This window comes from Podarcis liolepis, assembly GCF_965112155.1.
Source record: "Podarcis liolepis genome assembly, chromosome: 14".
Classification (NCBI taxonomy): Eukaryota; Metazoa; Chordata; class Lepidosauria; order Squamata; family Lacertidae; genus Podarcis; species Podarcis liolepis.
This window is the reverse complement of record NC_139569.1, coordinates 14,477,464-14,497,019: the sequence shown is the minus strand read 5'-3', so window position 1 is coordinate 14,497,019 and position 19,556 is coordinate 14,477,464. Positions and strand designations below refer to the sequence as shown.

The 19,556-nt window shown below is 44.9% G+C and overlaps 2 protein-coding genes across 2 annotated transcripts in view; one reads left to right on the top strand and one right to left on the bottom strand.

The window, feature by feature from the left end:
- LOC310692879 (acyl-coenzyme A synthetase ACSM3, mitochondrial-like) overlaps nt 1–19,556 on the top strand; it is a 180,227-nt gene that overhangs the window by 64,316 nt on the left and 96,355 nt on the right. The window lies entirely within an intron of this gene.
- UMOD (uromodulin) lies at nt 2,176–18,406 on the bottom strand. The gene is made up of 11 exons (XM_083476196.1): nt 18,389–18,406; nt 14,459–14,599; nt 13,671–14,312; nt 13,448–13,540; nt 10,352–10,554; nt 8,936–9,084; nt 7,459–7,704; nt 6,513–6,675; nt 6,103–6,187; nt 4,066–4,101; nt 2,176–3,649 (listed from the first exon to the last, which is right to left on the bottom strand). Exons 2-11 carry the CDS (start codon nt 14,538–14,540, stop codon nt 3,579–3,581), a joined length of 1,770 nt encoding a protein of 589 aa, XP_083332322.1. The 5' UTR covers nt 14,541–14,599; nt 18,389–18,406; the 3' UTR covers nt 2,176–3,578.

Sequence of the window (19,556 nt, the reverse complement as noted above, 5' to 3'; positions counted from 1 at the left end):
AGAGCTATTTGCTGAGAGGTACTGTGGAGGCGGGGACGTGGGTGGCGCTGTGGGTAAAACATCAGTGCCTGGGACCTGCCGATCGCATGGTCGGCGGTTCGAATCCCCGTGGCGGGGTGAGCTCCCGTCGTTCGGTCCCAGCTCCTGCCCACCTAGCAGTTCGACAGCACAATTAAGTGCAAGTAGATAAATAGGTACCGCTTTATAGCGGGAAGGTAAACGGCGTTTCTGTGTGCTGCTCTGGTGCCAGTTCGCTAGAGCAGCTTCGTCACACTGGCCACGTGACCCGGAAGTGTCTGAGGACAGTGCTGGCTCCCGGCCTCTAGAGTGAGATGAGCGCACAACCCTAGAGTCTGGCAAGACTGGCCCGTATGGGCAGGGGTACCTTTACCTTTACTGTGGAGGCAGTATTGCAGGGTGGGCTACTTAGGATGAGGCTCCAAGGAGCTTGCCACAGCCATCATGGCAACAGCAAAGGGTGAGGCATTCCATGGAAGCTGGATCTGCTTTCCCTGTGAATCCTGCCGCCTGAGGCAGTCACCTCATCTTGCCTCATGGGTGGGCCAGCGCTGGGTAATGTGTTCATACAAACAACATAAGTTGGTGAAAATAACACAGAAAAATACATTGTAATGGGGGGAATTGCTTTGCAGAAATGCATCTATTCATCAAAATGATATGTGTAAGGAGAAAATCACACTAAAATGCTGATGAATTTTCAGGAGGATTTGTTTTTTTTAAATAATACAAGCATGAACTGATGTGAAAATGTGGAGAGCTCCAGTTTTCAGAGTGGTTTACCACCTGATTCCTCTTCCCAGGACTTCTGGGGATTATAGCTCTGTGAGAGGGAAAAGGGGTCTCCTGGCAACTCTCGCCACTCTTAACGAACTACAGCTCCCAGAATTCCTTGGGGGGAAATCACAACTGTTTAGAATGGCAGCATAGTGCTTTGAATGCATGCTGTGACCGTGGCCTGTGACTTGTTGCTATTCATTGTCTTATCCTACAGAAACAGTGGTACATTTGGGCAATTTTTTTGCTGGGGAAAGGTCTCTCTCTTTAAGATTCAGGTAAAAGGCCAGCGATGGCCTCGTTAAACAAGACTGTAGATCATTTGGTATGGTTCTAGCCAGGATCGAAAATTCTGTCCATTTTGGTTCTTCTCGGTTTCTCATTCCACCCCCCCCCCCCATTAAGTTCATTTCCCTACTTTCTGCATCAGGTGTTGTTGTTTTTAAAGTCCTCGTGAAAATTCATAGCATCTTAGTGCTAATTTCCTCTAATATGCACATTTTACCCCAATATAATGCATTTCATATATTATATCATTTCCATTAATATATGTATCTTATGCACACTTCTCTGGGTGGCCACATTTTTATACATCTTGTTTGATTGAAGAACTGCACCACAAAATTTCAAAAGTGCAAATTTCAAAAGAGAGCTGTGTTTCCATTCGCACATTGTTTCAGAAACTGAAAATTAGGTAGATTTGCATCAAAATCCTAATCAAACTGAGTTCCTCCCCCATCACTAGGCCCCAGTGGGAGCAGGGAGAGCTTCTGTAGTTCTTTGTAGGCTCCATTTATTAGCAAGGAGACCTGTGAGCCAAGTTTGCAAGTGCAATTGTTTATTGCACTTCATGAAATTAGTGCTGGCACCTGTTTGGAATATGGAATGGGCAATGAAATGAAATAGAAATCAAATGCTAGGCTCAGCTTCTGGCAGATTTCACAGCCGCCACTTAATAAAGGCATATTGCTTTGTCAGGAGTGTTTGAACACACAACATTCCATTGCCTTTCCTGACTAATTGGGATTCTACCTGTGTTAGTCTTGACAAGCAAACAACATTTATTCCAGAAGATATTCAAGGACCACCTGCATCTCAATGAAGTCTTCTTTAAAAAAAAAGCTTCATTAATATTCATCCAATGCTTACAGAATGCCAGTATAACAGTTAACCAGGGGGAGCTCAGCTGAGATGCCTGGAGAGTTCTTTGCCTGAGAAAGATGAACCAGCAGTCTTGATGATGCTTGATCAGCAGTTAATATCTTTAACTATGGACCTGAGTCACCTAAAGCTATTTACATATAATTCCTGGCAATATTTCTGCCTCTGCACAGTGGATTCAGCCCCCTGTAACCACCAAAATTGGACTCGATATGCATGTTGTGGGGAAAGTAATTTTTATTTCTGTAAATATTTATTTAGACAGTCTGTATACCATTTAACGGCAGTTGTCTCTAACTGATGTATGAAGAACACAATGAAAATTAAAATGGGTTAAAACGATAACATCAGAATTCAGTTTAAATACATGCAAAAGATTTTTTTAAAGTATTCAGTAGGTGGCGGAGGTTCAAAAGGTAGGAGGGACTTGTCTTGCCCTCCGCTGGAAGGGAGTTCTATAAAACAGGGCCCTCAATACTGAATGCACAGGTCTGATAGGTACGAGCCATTCATCAGAGCAGTGGGGAATCACTAACAGTGACTCCCCACAAAGACCTCAGTCTTCAGGCATCCTGGACCTTGGAACCAGTGGCATAGCGTGGGTTGTCCGTGCCCGGGGCTATGCGAGGGGGTGGGTGTGAGGGAGCATGCATGCACATTCAACTGCCTAATGGCATCTGCATCACCCAGGAGATCGCAGCCACAGAGATATGAAAAGAGTCGTTCTGTTGTCTCTTCCTGTTTTGCATGTAGAAGCTGTTTTCAATGCAGCCCAGTGATGGAAATGCACGGCTATATTGAAGCAGCACTGGGTGTTGGAATTTTGCACCCCTAACAATTTTGCACCCAGGGCAACTACCCCTGTGCCCCCCCCACGCTATTAGTGACCCCAGCCTGTTAGTGTAAGGGAAGCTAATGCAAGTGTTTGAGCACCGGAGATATATGCTGAAAGTAGTCTTCCCCCATGAACAGACAATGTGAGAAGGAAGGGGGTCTGGCACCAGAGTGAGGCATCCACAGGCAGTTGTTGGGGTCCCAGTGCCTTGGTGGGGCCCAACAAACACTTATGTTGAGTCTCCCGTATTAGGCAGTTAAGTCTGGGATCTAATAAGGCACTGTTTTAATTCCCATAATGACAAAGTTGCTCCAGGGCAGGAGCAAGGAAGTCCATGAGCCACCCTGCAAACTTCTGGTAGCCACTTGCGAGCGATGGTCATGGCTGATGTGACATTGGGGTAGTTTTGTACAGTAGGCTAGTTTCTACATACGCACATCTTGGACCCCAGTGGTGCATTCAATTAGTGGAGCGAGCTACATGCAGCAGTAAGCACAAATAAGATGTTCCAAAGATGAAATAATGGGGTTGAGTATCAGAAGCATGTTCATGGAGAGCGTCATCTGTGGCCTTGGACTGACTAGGAAGGAGTGCAGGAGAAAGACTGGAGCACTCTTGTAATAGATTCATCTAAGAAGAGCACATTAAATTGATCTAGATTTCCATCCCCTCCACCACAGTAAAAGAAAATCAACACACAAGTAGCCCATTACGTTTTCCTCTCTCTGTTCGACTGAATTCTTCACCAGCTTACTGCTGCTTCAGCAAGGTTTTCTCTCGTTGGCTTTTAAGCAAATGTATGGATGGAGAAGACCAGAACAGCAGACATCAGCACCGTCACCCACGCTCCTTGTAAACCTGATGAGGAAGAATATTCTCATATTCAAGGTATGCAGGTGACAATGATTTCAGACATTTGTTTCATAGAATCGTAGAACTGTAGAGTTGGAAGGAATCCAAAAGGTCATCTAGTTTAAATTCACCTTTCCCTCATAAGATACACAACCTTACAGACCAAGGAGTCTTATATAAAACACAATTTGGGTCTGGTCCCAAATTTGCTCGTGTTTCATTTGTAAGAAACAGAAGGCAAAACATATCTATTGCATTTGAGAAATGCTACAAAATGTATCCAGATTATTATCATCATGCATGCCTACCCTTACCTGGGATTTTTTGAAGCCAGAACAATGCACCCAGAGAATAATTTCAAGTTTGCTTTTTTTATTTATTTGGTGGGAACCCACCCTTCAGGTAACAAAAAAAGAGCTTACCTTGAGGTGCAGCAGCCCCAGCAAGATGTTCAAAACCTGTACCAGGTGGCAGAAAAGGGTATTTCATTTTATTTTTATTAGATTTATATACCGCTCTTCATCATATGATCTAAGGGCAGTTCACAGGATAAAAAGGTAAAGGTAAAGGTACCCCTGCCCATACGGGCCAGCCTTGACAGACTCTAGGGTTGTGCGCTCATCTCACTCTATAGGCCGGGAGCCGGCGCCGTCCGCAGACACTTCCAGGTCACGTGGCCAGCGTGATGAAGCTGCTCTGGCGAGCCTGCACCAGAGCAGCACACGGAACGCCGTTTACCTTCCCGCTATAAAGTGGTACCTATTTATCTACTTGCACTTAAGGGTGCTTTCGAACTGCTAGGTGGGCAGCAGCTGGGACCGAAAGACGGGAGCTCACCCTGCTGCGGGGATTCAAACCACCGACCATACGATCGGCAAGTCCTAGGCACTGTGGTTTTACCCACAGCGCCACCCACTTCCCAGAGTTCACAGGATAAAACCAAGTAAATAAGTAAAACAAAACAGTTAGTAAGGATCACTGTACATTTTGTACAAACCCCTGTTTTATGGAGCCATTTGTTTCTGTCCAAAAGACAGACCCAAATGCAGTTCCCTTCCTTTTGTTTGCCTGGTGAAATTATTCCTCTCTGTTATCATCCTTTCTATTGTTCCTGCCACTCTGGGTTATTAACTAGACCTTTCTGGTTTTTACCACTAAAAGTAATAGAAAGAAAGCAGCGCAGCAATGCATGCTGCATACTAAAAATTTCTGCTTACTGAAGCTGCAGGAGGGACCTATTTGACAGCAGGGTAAGCGAGGCTCCTGGGCTCATCAGTGTGGTGCATTGGGTGGAGTGTTGGACTGTAAACTGGCAGATAGAGATTCTTTTTCTGCTTAGCTGTGAATGGGGATGTTGGAGAATTCCTTGCAAAATGGAAATTGGAATGGAAATTGCCACAATTGAAGTGTTTGCCGAGGTCAGGGACAGAAATCTTGTCAGCAAAAATGAGTGGTATCGGTGCCTTTCTTTCTTTTGTTTGGCTGTGAACATTACATAAGCAATTGCCATTAGAAATTGCACGTCATTTGATAAAGCATACAGAATTTTCTTTCAAAGGCTGGTGGACCAGAATTTGGGGCTAAGCTGTAGCAGAAAAGTTAATGGAGGAGAGACACCAACATTTGGAAAAGTTCATTTGATGGTACATAGTACCTTCTCGTAAATTGTGTGATCCAACAACAAGGTCAGATTCTTCCGCCTCCCCTCTAAAAAAATCTATATGGTTGGATATTATTCCCATGCATGAGGCTTACAAAGTGTTGTTAATTTTTATTGTGAATGTGTAAAATTATCATCAGTTTTGTTCCCATTATAATGCTGGAGTTTATGGACAGACACCCAGTTTATGTTCTGTTTTGGTTAGTGTACTATGTTTGTTTTATATTTTATTTGTATATTTTACAAAATTTTAATACATTTATGGGGGAAATGATTACATTATTTTCTGAATTGTTCCACTGAAATGTGTCAGTGTTAATGACATAAGTATGTTTGTTGCAGTCACTGCAGATGGCAAGTTGAGTAATGTAGGTAGGTTTCAGTGGGAGATGGACTGTAGCAGCTGCAAAATTTCCAGTGTGATACTGGCCATTGTCTCCCTTTCGTTCCCTTAACCTAACCAACCTCACAGGGTTGTTGTGAGAATAAAGAGAGAGGATCTGGAATGCTGCCCTGAACTTATTGGAGGACAGGCGTCATGGAAAATGACAACTATAACAGGGCCAGTGAAGTGCTGCTATTCAGCTGCACATTCCTATGCATGAACCTAGCATTCTCCCCAATATGTTTCTTTCTTACATGCAGGGACTTTCCTTGTAAGGAGAAGCATCCAGCGATTCACCTACAAGCTGAAATCTCTAGCCTAGATACAGGTTCAGCACTTTTGCCCTTGTTATTGTATTTGAAACACACACACACACACACACACACACACACACACACACACACACGTCTTTACCTTGGCGGGCAATGGGACCCACATCCAACAAATAGCCCTTTGCGACAGCAGCAGCAGCCTGGCGACTTTCAATTCCTGCGCAGCGCTACAGGAGAGAAATGTGATTTGGTTTCTCAGGAAGGGATGAAATGGATCATCCATTAGTATCAGAGTACATTTGAACCCACTAAGCTACAATTTTGAGGGCAGAAGGAGAAGGGGACGACAGAGGATGAGATGGCTGGACAGTGTTCTTGAAGCTACTAGCATGAGTTTGACCAAACTGTGGGAGTCAGTGGAAGACAGAAGTGCCTGGCGTGCTCTGGACCATGGGGTCACGAAGAGTTGGACATGACTAAACGACTAAACAACAACAACAACAACAACAACAAGAAAAAGCTACAATTTATACTGATGAGCATCAGGCGCACCGGTCTGCATGGTCCAGCGCTAGGGTCACAGAGGCGAACTTCACAGTGGAGATAAACGAGGTTATGATTCCCAACGAACTTGAACACTTGGAGGGAAAACCGTCCTTGAGCCGAGACTCCATTTTCTGGGACTGTTATACTGGCATCCCGTCTGTTTGGGCAGCTGTAAAACCAGCAAGAACTTTACGTGAGACGAGCCCCACCAGTCCATCTAGAACAGGGGTGGGGAACCTTAGGCCGGGAGGCGGCATGTAGCCCATCAGGCTTCTCCTTCTGCCCCTCAGAACTCTCCCTAGCCACACCCCCTCTTCACTGGCCACACCTCCTTACCGGCCCTGCTTCACACCCTCCTTCAGTGTTTTGCCTGGCTGTACTGTGTCCCTGAACTCCAATCATGACTCTTGATAATGCCCAGGTGGAGGATAGAGAGGGATGAGGTGCATGGGTCTAAACACTAGCTCAATGCACAAAGGTAAAATTTGCATCTGTTGCCCCACCCACTTTTGCCTCTGTCCCACCCAGGGGCCCCCAGAAGGCTGTTCGGAAGGGAATGTGTCTAGCATCTGTCTCCAGAATGGCTTTCCAGTTGTTTCCAATAACCCCATAACACAGACATCAGAAATTCTGTTAGACGCAGAGGGGGAAATTAGACACAGTGGGCATATCCTTTTCCCAGTATCTTCCTAGTCTTGCTTCTTAAAATTAATTTCCGTGCGTCGCTTTTCTTCCACTGAATTTACAAGAGCATTCTGGAGCTTCCCAGACAGACACTAACCAGCCACATATTTTCAGCTAGGTTGCAGCCTGCCCTTGTATCCCTGATCCCAATCCGGATGCTGCTTCCACTCTAGACTTGATTTCACACACCCTGGAACCCGATCCTGAAACCATGAATGGAAAAGGACAGTCCCTTGATCAAATCCACACACACACACCCTTACTGTACCTGTTTTGAATGATGAAATATTTCAGAGGGTCAGCAGTGTCTTCCGTGGGCGTTGCAAAGCAATTGTCCATCAGCAAGACAAAGCGGCTCACATCCCCACTGGTGACCATGACACCAACATAGAGCCAGGTCTGAGTTGGCAACACGGCCATTGCTCCCTCATAGGGCGAGGTGTAGTTTTGGTCTCTGTAGAGAGCCATCTTAATTATAAACTGACCTTCTCCTTCAATGCTGATGTTGGTTGAACTGGAAGGTGAAAAAAAGGAATTAAGAGGGTATTCAGATGTGGGGATTATGAGCATAAGAAGATGCTGTTAGCCCATCTAGTCCAGCATTCTGTTCTCACAGTGGCCAGCCAGATGTCTGAGAGAAACCCACACAGGGTTACAGCACCATGCTTCCAGAAGCTAGTATTCAGAAGCATTGCTACCTCCCACTGTGGAGAACTAGAAGAGGTATGAAGAGGATGGAGCAGAGACAGACAAGGCAAATAAGTCTCGGGTTGCTGGGGTAGGACTCAGGGGAGGAGGAGACTTAAAGAGCTGTGGGAAAGCAGCAACCTTCAGTCCTCGCAACTGCCTCATTGGGGCAAGACCTACTGGGAAGTGATGCTGTGCTCACTAGGCCTGAACTGCTCTGTTTCTTTGAATAAGAGTTAGCTTCATGGACACCTTGTGAGTATTCAATGGTCTAAACCACTGAGCCTCTTGGGCTTGCCGTTCAGAAGGTTCAAATCCACACAACAGGGTGAGCTCCCATTGATCTGACCCAGCTCCTGCCAACCTAGCAGTTCAAAAGCAAGCCACTGCAAGTAGATAAATAGGTACCGCTGCGGCGGGAAGGTAAACAGCGTTTCCATGTGCTCTGGTTTCCATTACGGTGTTCCATTGTGCCAGAAGCGGTTTAGTCATGTTGGCCACATGACCCGGAAAGCTGTCTGTGGACAAACACCAGCTTCCTCAACCTGAAAGCAAGATGAGCACCACAACCCCATAGTCGCCATTGATGGGACTTAACCGTCCAGGGGTCCTTTACCTTTTACCTTTTTTTACCCAACTCCCACCTTGACAGTGATGCCCTTGCAGAACTTAGCAGGGAGGAGGATGAGAACAAAACTACAATTAGTTCGCTCTGTCTGCGATTGCCTCAGGCTCTGCCTACTCTCTGGGCTCTCTGTGTTCTGCTCTGCCAGTCTTGACGGGCATCTGCCACCACTGAACTAGCTTATAGTACAAAGGTAAAATTTATATTCATTGCTCTGTCCAAGCCTGCCACTGGCCCTTGCCTGCCACTGGCATGTGGGCCCTGGAAGGTTGCCCAGAAGTGAATGTGGACCTCAAGCTAAAGAAGATTTCACACTCTCTGCTTTACAGGATCTGCTCCCTCACATTACTCCCCAGTGGTTGGAACCCTAAATAGAAATGAAAGTATCATTAGGCAAGATGAACAGCTTTCCTCTTAATAAGTAATGCCGTACCTGACAATGGGCTGGATGGCCGTTCTAAGGCTGGTTTCCATATCCAACGGGTAGGAGCACTGGAAATTAATTTTGATTTCGTTCTCTCTAATGACAGTCCCATCAGCCAGATAGAGTGTGTTGCTATATGTAGCATGGGTTTCATTTTTCTGAAAAGGGGGAATAAAAAGAATTAAAGCAGCTCGTCTCCTGACTTCAGCACAGTTACATGTGTCCCTGGCTAATTATTTTCCACGTGCACATTTCTAATGTGAAAGAGAGAGGGAAGCTGCTTTCAAGGAAATGGAAACGGGTCTCCTAGCCCCCTTACTCCCCAGTTTCATAGATGCTCCCTTTTTGTCTCCAGTGGCTGCTTTGGCACCATTGCTTTTAGAAGTATTTCCCTCCTGACCACAAGAGTCTTGTGTCTTGGCTCCCTCCCCAAAACACACTTACTTCATTTTAAGTAAGAAGGAGTTCTTTATTTCAGCAAGTACAGGCTCAGCAGCAGACACAAGACTCAGGAAAGTACAGGGGTTCAGAAGAGCAGGGCAAGGAGTTCAGAACTGGATGGAAGCAACCAAGATGTCCCAACAAGTTGCTATGCACGCCAAGCTTCTAAAGACAAGACACGCCCTGCTCCCTCACCAGACTTGCTTGCCTTGTGGGAATGTCGGGGTTGGATATGGGTAGGTTTTTCTGCTCCCATCTGCTAAGGTGCCTGGTTCTAGGAGACAAGACTGCACCCTCCTGCTTGAGCTCCTGTTCAGTCACTGCTGACTCCTCTTCTGCCTCCCCTTGAGCTCAAAGCCCTCCCTGACCACCACTGAGGCTCCACAAGCAGGTCAAGGGAGGGGGAGACCAGTGTCCCTGCTCCTGCTTAGGAAGTGGCTGAAGTCAAGGTGTAAAGGGGAGAGCCCACTTCCTCTGACCCAGTTTCCCCACCATTCAGTCTGGCCCATTTCTTTTTCCTTCTGCAACAGAGCCTGCCAATCTACAGCTGATCCCAGCAGCGCTGTGGGGCTCACAACCTATAGCCAACCAGGGGTCCTGTAACTGGAATGGTGATGCCATGCTATTGCTACAATGTGAAGTCACTACATGATTATGTGACAAAGCCATTGCAGAGTGAGGTCAGTGCTCCAATTTGCCTTCACTCTAAATCAGGCTTCTTCAACCTTGGCCCTCCAAATGTTTTTGGCCTACAACTCCCATGATCCCTAGCTAGCAGGACCAGTGGTCAGGGATGATGAGAATTGTAGTCTCAAAGCATCTGGAGGGCCGAGGTTGAGGAAGCCTGCTCTAAATTGACTTTATGATGAGAAAATGTAGCTAATCATCTCCTGCCTTAAGTATTTGCAGATATGAGAACCATCTCCAGGAAAGGATCCAGAAAATCCTTCCTGGTGGGGCTTTCCCACTGAATAGAGAACCTACCGTCAACAGCGTTCCACACTGGCCAGCTTGGGTGGGTGTCACCACAGAGACAACTGTTCTATTCCCCTGCTCTACAAAACCAGCACACCGGTTGTCTCTCAGATGCATGGTTAAATTCTGGAAGCTATTGAGGGTGCACTTTGCCATGGAGACCTTGATTTCATTTGCACCACACTCCAGTTGTGGCTCCAAGTTAGAAGCATCTTAAGAACAAGAACAAATAGTAATTGTAGTGGCAGCAGCTGTTAATATTTACTAAGTACATTCTTTTACTGCTAGATTATTTCCCCCATTTCAAAAGCTCAAAGCAGTTCATATATTGAACCAACAATCTGTTGTAATTATTATTTTACATTCCTAGCTGCAGGAGTGCTGTGTGTGGAATAAGTAGCACAGCAAATGCAGAGGTGTTTTTTTGTTTTTACAGTAAACTGTAAGTGCTGTAATTCTGTGGGGCTCAGAGTTCATTCTGGCTAGCTGATAAACCTCTTGCAGTGTCTCCTTTGAAAACAGTGGTGCTTTGATTGACATCAAGTAATCGTGGGAGTTTGGTGAAGCAGAGTTGCATAAAGAAATAGTCTGATAAGACTGACTGTCAAAAGACTCAAGCAACAGACAGTTTATTACTCCTGGCAAACAAAGCCGTTCTGAGCACAAGCCATCCTGGGGGTCATGAGGTTAACAAAATGAAGGGAGGTCTGATACTAACTGGAGATTGAGGAGGAAGGAAGAAATGCCTAAGAAAATAAACAATCTACAGGTAGTTATTTAAGAAGGACTCTGTGAGGGAAGAAAAGGTTGCCTATCACACCCTACTTGTTCAGGTAGCTTTGTTGCTTTACAATTGCAAGTTGCTTTACTCCCAACAATATAATGAAATTTGTGCCCCTGGCGTTTAATCCGCGATGGCTCGTTTGCACGTGCCATTTGAATGTTCAATTAAAACAGGGATGGGAAACCTGCAGCCTCCCAGATGCTGTTAGATTGGACTTCAACTCCCATCATCTCCAGGCAGCATGGCCAATAGTCAGGGAAGATGGGAACTGTAGTCTAACAACATTTGGATAGTAATATGTTTCCCACCCTTGGTTTAAAAGATGGAAAATCTGGATTTGGGGAAGCCACTGTGATGTTCTTCAGATGTTTGGATTACCTCCCCTATCGTTCCTGGCTATTGGCCATGCCGGCTGGGGATAATGGACATTGTAGTCCACAATATCTAGATGGCATCCGAGATGCTTGCCTGACGCCTTCTTTGCATACCTTTAGTTGCCAGGCAAAAACATTTCTTTATAACCAGGCCTTTGGCTGATTGAACATGTGGGGGGATAATGTGATAGGAATTTTATGGTCTTAGATATATGGTAATGTTCATAACCGCACGTACATAGATCAGCACAGGAAGGCCAACCTGGAACCATTTTGATTCCTAAACTGACCAAATGTTTTCTCTGCAAGGTCAAAATGGAAAAGCCTCCCCATTGTCTTTTCCATCACAAATCCTGTCTTAAGGGTATGTCTGTGGTTGAATAAGGGTGTGAGCCTTATCATTACAAAAGACTGGCCAGGCTCCTCAGGCAATCCAATCAAGTAACCTGCCAGACAGGAAATAAACAAGGGACAGGAGAAAAAACAACATGCAAATGTTCTGTTTTAGACCGCCTTTTCTGTGATGTATCTGAGGGGTGGTCTTAGATTACACCCCTTCTGTGATGTATGTATAATGTTTCTGGGGGTGGTCTTGATCTACAGGATGGGAATTTCAAAAGTCTTTATAAGCCCTTGCACAGCATTTTTGTGGGTCCTCCTCCTTTCCTGCGATTGAGGGGAGCACCCTGTTGCAACAGATCAATAAAGATCGAACTTACTAGCTGCTTTGCTTCTCAATATTCTCTGGTTGGCCTCTGTTATTTTCTCCTACCAATAGGGAACCTATGTAAGGACTCTATATGGGCTCTTGGATACCCCATAAGGGAAAAGGGCATATTTTTATTTACAACACATGCTATAGCCTTTTAAATGTGGGGGAGGGGGAGGGGAAGGGGAAGGGAGTTATTGATTTGTTTTTGTTTTATTATGTATCTTGTGTTCTTATTTTGTATCTTTATGTTGTGAACCACCCTGTGATCTTTGGGTGAAGAGCGGTATACAAATTTAATAAATTCTAAGAATAATAAGATAACGTTTGGTACCCCTGATCTGTATATAGTGAGGGGGGAAAGTATTTGATCCCCTGCTAAATTTGCCCGTTTGCCCTCTGATGAAGAAATGACCGATCCATAATTTATAATGAGTGAAATAAGTATTTGATCCCCTATCAACCAGCCAGATGTTAGGCTACCTGGTATCTTCACTGTATGTAACGAGCTGAGATTAGAAGCCCCTGCTGTAAGGTTTTACCTGTAATCCTAGCTCGTTACAGTACCTGTACAAAAGACACCTGTCGACAGAAGCAATCAATGACCCAAAACACACGGCCAAGGCAACAAAGGAGTGGCTCAAGAAGAAGCACATTAAGGTCCTGGAGTGGCCTAGCCAGTCTCCAGACCTTAATCCCATCAAAAATCTGTGGAGGGAGCTGAAGGTTCGAGGAGCTGCACATCAGCCTCAAAATCTTACTGACTTGGAGAGGATCTGCAAAGAGTAGTGGGACAAAATACCTCCTGAGATGTGTGCAAACCTGGTGGCCACCTACAAGAAACATCTGACCTCTGTAATTGCCAACAAGGGTTTTGCCACCAAGTACTAAGTCATCTTTTGGGAAGAGATCAAATACTTATTTCACTCATTATAATGCACATCAATCTGTGACTTAGGTCTTCTGGGTTTCTGGGGGGTTTTCCTGTTGTTATTCTGTCTCTCACAGCTACAATAAACCTACCATTAAAATTATGGACTGGTCATTTCTTCGTCAGAGGGCAAATGGGCAAATTTAGCAGGGGATCAAATACTTTCCCCCCTCACTGTAAATGAGCCCTTGCATGCCAGTGGGCGATGTCACGACTGTCCTAGGGTAGTATCAATCATTCCTCCTTTCTCGCTCCAATGCTCTTTCGTCTTGGTCCTTCCCAGCCATGACACCCTCAATGCACCTACCAGAACTGCAGGTGCAGCCCCATTCTCCATTGATCAGCTTGCACTCTTCTTCTGCATTGCATCCATGGCATGGGCTCCCTACGTACGCAGGATCTGGAAGATTGCATTGATGAAACACAAAGTGGATCGTGATTCACAGGTAATGCAAATGCAATAAATTAAAAAATAGATCGCTCTTTTCCCAATGCAAAACTTTTCTCCAAAACAATTCCAAGCAACATACCTGTGCAATAAGTCAAGGAACAAGCTGGTGTCCCTTGAAACTGGTAGACGTAATAACCACCTGCGCAAGCTTTAATCTGTACAGGGATAGACCAGTGACAGCAGTTACCACTCCAGTCGGCGCAGGCGGTACGGGTTACTATTTCATCATTACGGGTGGGGTGCAATCCATTTAGCCACATGGGTGCATCAGTGTTACATCTATTGATCGGCACGCAAGATTCTGGCATGCGCTCTCCTCCACTGCCTACAAATCGATACCACCCTTTTTTATCACTGTCACAGTTATTTCCATCCCCATAGGAGGTGCTTCGCCAGGGTTGATCTAGAACCGTGTGACTCGAACACGGATCGGAGCAGGAACGGGATCCGTTGAGTCCCACACATTCTTCAGCAAAGCCAGCAGGTTTGCAATGGAAGCCATCTCCACCGTAACCCTCGGGACAGGAGCAGGAATAGTTGCCGTGGGTGTTAATACAGGTTGCTAAGGAATGGCAATGATTTAGACCGCGGCTGGAACACTCGTCCACATCGGAGCAAGTGGCCCCGTCTCCAGTGAACCCATCTTGACAGATGCATTGGCGGAGATCTCCATTCTCCTCGCAGGTGGCATTTGGGTGGCAGTCTGAACACCGTACTGTAGCTAGTGAAATAGAATAAAAACGGGGAAATGGCTTTAGCTTAGCGGTAGAGCACATGCTTTCTGTGCAGAAGGTCCAAGGTTCAATTGCCAGGTTCAATCACAACAGCAAAAAGTATCTCGTTAAAACAGGACATTTGTCTCCTTACCGTTCACCAGCCTCGTCGTCTGTGCAAAGATGGAACATCTGAGACTGACTAAGAACAAGAGCAGATTAAATGGATGCTTCATACTTAGCCGTAAAAGGAAAAGCGACGATACCCAAGAACACAGGGCGACAGATAGCCAGGCTGAAAGGAAGACAAAAAGATATATATTATTCCCTATGAATTGCGCTTTCTCATTTTCAGAACCTATTAATAAAAGAAAATCTGGCATTACTACGGTAATAAGGGCTCATCTGGGCCAGAGTCAAATATCAAGGCCTGCTCCCTGCTGGTTCATGTAATCCCCCAAAATCAATACAAAAGACACCCTTGTTCTGAACCTCTAGGCCTATCAACAACTTACTTTAATAAGGGGGAAAATATATAAATAAAAAACTCATGGACTCAGCTTTAAAGCACTCAGGAGTCACCGTATTTCAGTTGAGCTCCAATTGAAAACAAAAGCTTTAGTTTTAAAGAACGAAATTTTAACCAACCACTCCCCAAACTCTTATAAGCAGTTTGCAGCATTGCAACACATGGTCAATACAGTAACCACCTTTGCTGATGTGCCTATGATGTCCGGACATTGTTGTGTCTCTGCACATTCGTTAGAACCGAAATAAATTTCGGAACATGTTGAGTTTCCTTTTGTTATCTTTTGTCAATTTTGTATTGAAATTCCACATAATGAAATTAAGATTTTGACCTTGGCTTTGAACTCAAACTTTGAAATTTGGTGAAACTGGGTTGTCCTGCTGGACAGCCTTATATCTGCTTACCAGGGAGCCAGTCCTTTCAGACTCAATGGGACTTATTTCTATGAAGACAGCACAGTATAAGACTACTGTACACCGTTAATATCAGTAGAAGCTTCTTTTGAACTTATAATTGTTCATTTCTTTCAACATTTGTAAAAAATAATAAAACATGCTAGGATCACATTTCCGAGGTACATTTTCATTTTCTAGCTAGAATAAAAGCTTTTTGCAGCATTCAAAATAAGTGATAAAGCATGCCAGTAATTAGGCATGTTAGGAAGTTCTTTGATTTGTCAAGTTTAAAATACAACCCCTTGCCAAGTATCAAATCATGTCTTAATTCAACTACTATTGCATGCCAGCTATCAGTTCCAATAAATGTTCAGTATCATTGCAAGTCAATTGTCAAATATTGTCAAACTAGTTACCATTGCATGTCAGCTATCAAATAATATGAAATGCACAATATCGTCGCAAGGCCATTATCAAACACTGTCAGATCTTAATGCCGTTGTATGTCAAGCTATCAAATACTTTCCAGTGTCAGTGTGCAGCATTTTATTGCTCCAACCCTAGAGTAATTTCCACCAAACATGTTTCAACTGCAAACTCAGAATAGCCAACAAATATTTGATATCAGCATTTGCACAAAAGGACGTTAAGCTTTTTTGAAAGGCAATTCTTTTTAATTAAATGTCATGCTCTTGTGGGAACAAGAAGAACCAAGGAAGGATCACTGCATGCTGTCATGATCCTAGCTCATAATACGCTAGCCCTGTATTGCACTGGCTCTCCCTTGCAGTAGCTTTTAAACCCTGAACAGGATGACATAATCCTTGTGCTCCCATAGCTTCTACAGTGGACTTTTTGTTTCTCCCTCTCTCATAGCAATAGAACTTGGGGACATCCAATGATGCTGATTGTTGGGAGATTTATCCCAGAGCCAGTGTGGTGTAGTGGTTAAGAGTGGTGGACTCATAATCTGGTGAACCAGGTTCGATTCCCCACTCCTCCACATGCAGCTGCTGGGTGACCTTGGGCCAGTCACACTTCTCTGAAGTCTCTCAGCCTCACTCACCTCACAGAGTGTTTGTTGTGGGGGAGGAAGGGAAAAGGAGATTGTTAGCCGCTTTGAGACTCCTTAGGGTAGTGATAAAGCGGGATATCAAATCCAAACTCTTCTTCTTCTTCATTTAGAACAAGCAAAAGAAAGTACTTCTTCACAGTGCACCGTTAAACTATGGAATCCCCCCCATTATTTTTTTTAGTGATGGCTGCCATCTTGGATTACTTTTTTTTTAAAAAGAGGATAAGGCTTCCAGTTTGTTTCCAGACCCAACTCAAGATGCCCATGTTAGCATTTAAAGCCCTCAACGACTTAGGCCCCAGATATCTGATAGACCACCTCCCTCCTTACAGACCCCATCAGGTATTAATATAACCAGAGGTGGATCTTTCGCTCTTGGAAGTTTGGGACTGGTGACCCAAGAGAGAGCATTATCTGTGGCACTGCTAAGTTGTGGAACGCCTTCTCCACAGAGGCACACCTTCACAAATTCATAGAATTGGAAGGGACCCTGAAGATGATTTAGCTCAACCCTCTGCAATGCAGGAATCTTCATCTGTCCCATACGGGGACCGAACTTGCAACCTTGGCATTAGCACCATGCTCTAACCAGCTTATGAATGCTAAAGACATATCTATTCTAGCCTGGCCTTTGACACTTGACGTGCGTGTTTTCAGGACCCACCCTATACCTAGGATTGTAATTTCTTTTCATTGTTTTTAATTTCTGGATTTTAAATTTCCGCATCCGACACAGGGAACTGATGGTGAAGGGCGGGGGATGATAGTCATGATAGCTATGTTCTCGCTCTAGTCTGCCTCTGAAAACCAGAGGTTGGAAATTCCAAAAGTGGGAATCCCAAGCGTACAATTACAGAGATAGTCCTAGCAGAGAGGGTGACCGAAGGATCATTAGGTATTGCAGTGTTCTGTTTCTGCCATTGGAGATTTGTGAGCAGAAAAGTTCTGCCATCAGAAGCCTCCTCATTTTCACAGCTCTGCTGCCCTCACTTTGCCATTGATGCCCTAATGGTGGCAGGGCCCAAAAGTGGATGTCATACCCTCCAACATTTCTCTGATGAAAAGAGGGATGTCCCATTCCATAATGATAATTTTACTAATTACCGGTATACCCCACACATCTTACTGGTTGCCCCAGCCACTCTGGGCAGCTTCCAACGTACATAAGAACACAATAAAACTTTAAACATTAAAAAAACCTTCACTATACAGGATTGCCTTCAGGTGGCTCAGGGGTCAGATAACTCCATACCCTCCAACATTTCTCCAATGAAAATAGGGACATCCTAAGGAAAAGTGGGAAATTCCAGGATCAAATCAGAAACCAGGATGGCTTCTCTACATGAGGGATGTCCCTCAAAAATAGGGACACTTGGAGGGTCTGGGATGTGCCAGGGTACATCAGCACAGATCACAGAAGGTGTTGGACCTTCAAGATCATAGTCCTCTGATTTCCCTGGAAAATCACTTACACACAAAGCCTGACAAGGGAGAAAAAATTGCTCCATCCCTGGAAGTATTTTATTCTTCTATTGAAATAAAAGGAATGGGGAAAGACAAAGTTCCAATAACAGGATGGGGGAAAGGGGAAAAAAAGCTGCCCTGCCAGGATCTCCACTCCATGAGACCATTGATCCAGTTACCTCAGTATTGTTTACGATACTGAGGTGTCTGGTTTCCAGGGTTCCTAACAGGGGCATTTCCCGGGCCTACCTGAAGCTCCAGGGATTGACCTGTGGATGTTCTACCGCTGAACTACAACCCTTCTGCCCTGGCCAATGAAGGCTTAAGAAATGGACGTTCCTCTGCCACTTGCTATCCCTTCCCCCAGACCTCCACAAGATCACTCAGGTAGTCACCTTAAGCACATTCGACTAGGTGTTCTTTCGTTCTGGCTCTCCTTAATCCATCCCTATTTTTAAAAAAGTTGGTTATGTGTCTGCTTCTCCCCTAAAATGTGACTACCAATAATATCTGCCAATCACATAAATTAAGTCCAGCTGCTGCCCTGTAGAAACTCCACCGTTGTCAAATTCTTTGTGTTACTACCTAGGAATAGGCAATATCAAATCAACTTATACTTACCAATTGATGCCAAAGAAAAGAAAACCTGGGGGGCTAGATTTTATTTTCCCCTTATATAGCCTTTGGAAAAGGAAATGTTTCTAAGGTTGTTTAATCAGCTTTATTTGTATAACTATATAACAAAAACTAACCTTTGGGGTATGTGGGCACATTTCCTTTTTCCTGGTTCTCAAATTTCTCTATGTTACCAAAACCCTAAATATCAAGTGGTGTGTGAAAAGAGGAGAGGGGTTTTTTTTTTACAGCAAAATGTGGCTGTGCAGAATATTCTCATTCAGGGTTGCAGCCAGCCAGCCAGCCAATTCTGCTCGGAAGCTCCATTCCAGTCACCTCCTGGTCAGTCACCATTCCACAGGGGCCGGCCTGCCCATAAAGTGGTGTGAGGCAGTTACCTCAGGTGGCAGATGCTCAAGGGGCAGTGCCCCACAGGCACGCCTCTCACCCTGCCACCACCAACAGCAGTGCCAGCTTCCAGTGAGATCTTGCAAAATCTCACGCGATCTCATCGTCATCTCATGAGATCTCACAAAGGTCACAAAATCTTGCCAGAAGCCGCAATGGCTTGTCACCACTTTGTGGCAGATATGCCAACTCTAGGGGACAGAGGTGTCTTCGGTCCCCTCAATATTTGTTTGAAGGCAGCCCAGCCTCCTCAATGTTGAGAGGGCCTGGCACGACATCACAGAAAGCTGCACTGGCCTGCGTGGCATTGGGCGATGTGTGTGCATGGAGTCTGAGCCTGAAGAGGAAGCCCCCAAAAGACCAGAGGTACAACAAGGCTTTGTTTAGGCTGCTCAGCCTCCCCACCTAACAGCTGAAGCAGCAGAAGCAGCCATGTTCCTGCGTATTCTCTGGCCTCCTGCCAGCCCCAGAGCTACAATTCCGGTTCTGGATATTTGGGGTACAGTATTTTTTTTAATTTTTGGAGAGTAGTGTTTTGGAGAGAGAGTGGCTGAGAGGACATTTAGAGGGTGCTTAGAAGGTATTCCTCACTTATGCAATTTTCATTTATGCATGTGAGGCATAACCTCTGTGTAAGTGGGAAGTTGCCTATATATATAGAAATAGAAATAGAAATAAAAAGAACCACAGACTGGAGTTAGCTTGATTTGCCAGTCTTTAGCCTTGGCAGGACACAGGCTCTTCACATTTTCTGATCCCAGTTGGA

What these genes read in the sequence shown, in the direction of transcription:
- UMOD (XM_083476196.1), bottom strand. Translation starts at nt 14,540, where the DNA reads ATGAAGCATCCATTTAATCTGCTCTTGTTCTTAGTCAGTCTCAGATGT. An exon ending in TATTTCATCATTCAAAACAG is followed by an intron (nt 6,676 to 7,458) that starts GTACAGTAAGGG and finishes CTGGTTTTACAG; the next exon opens with CTGCCCAAACAGACGGGATG. An exon ending in TGGGGCTGCTGCACCTCAAG is followed by an intron (nt 3,650 to 4,065) that starts GTAAGCTCTTTT and finishes CTTCCTCATCAG; the next exon opens with GTTTACAAGGAGCGTGGGTG.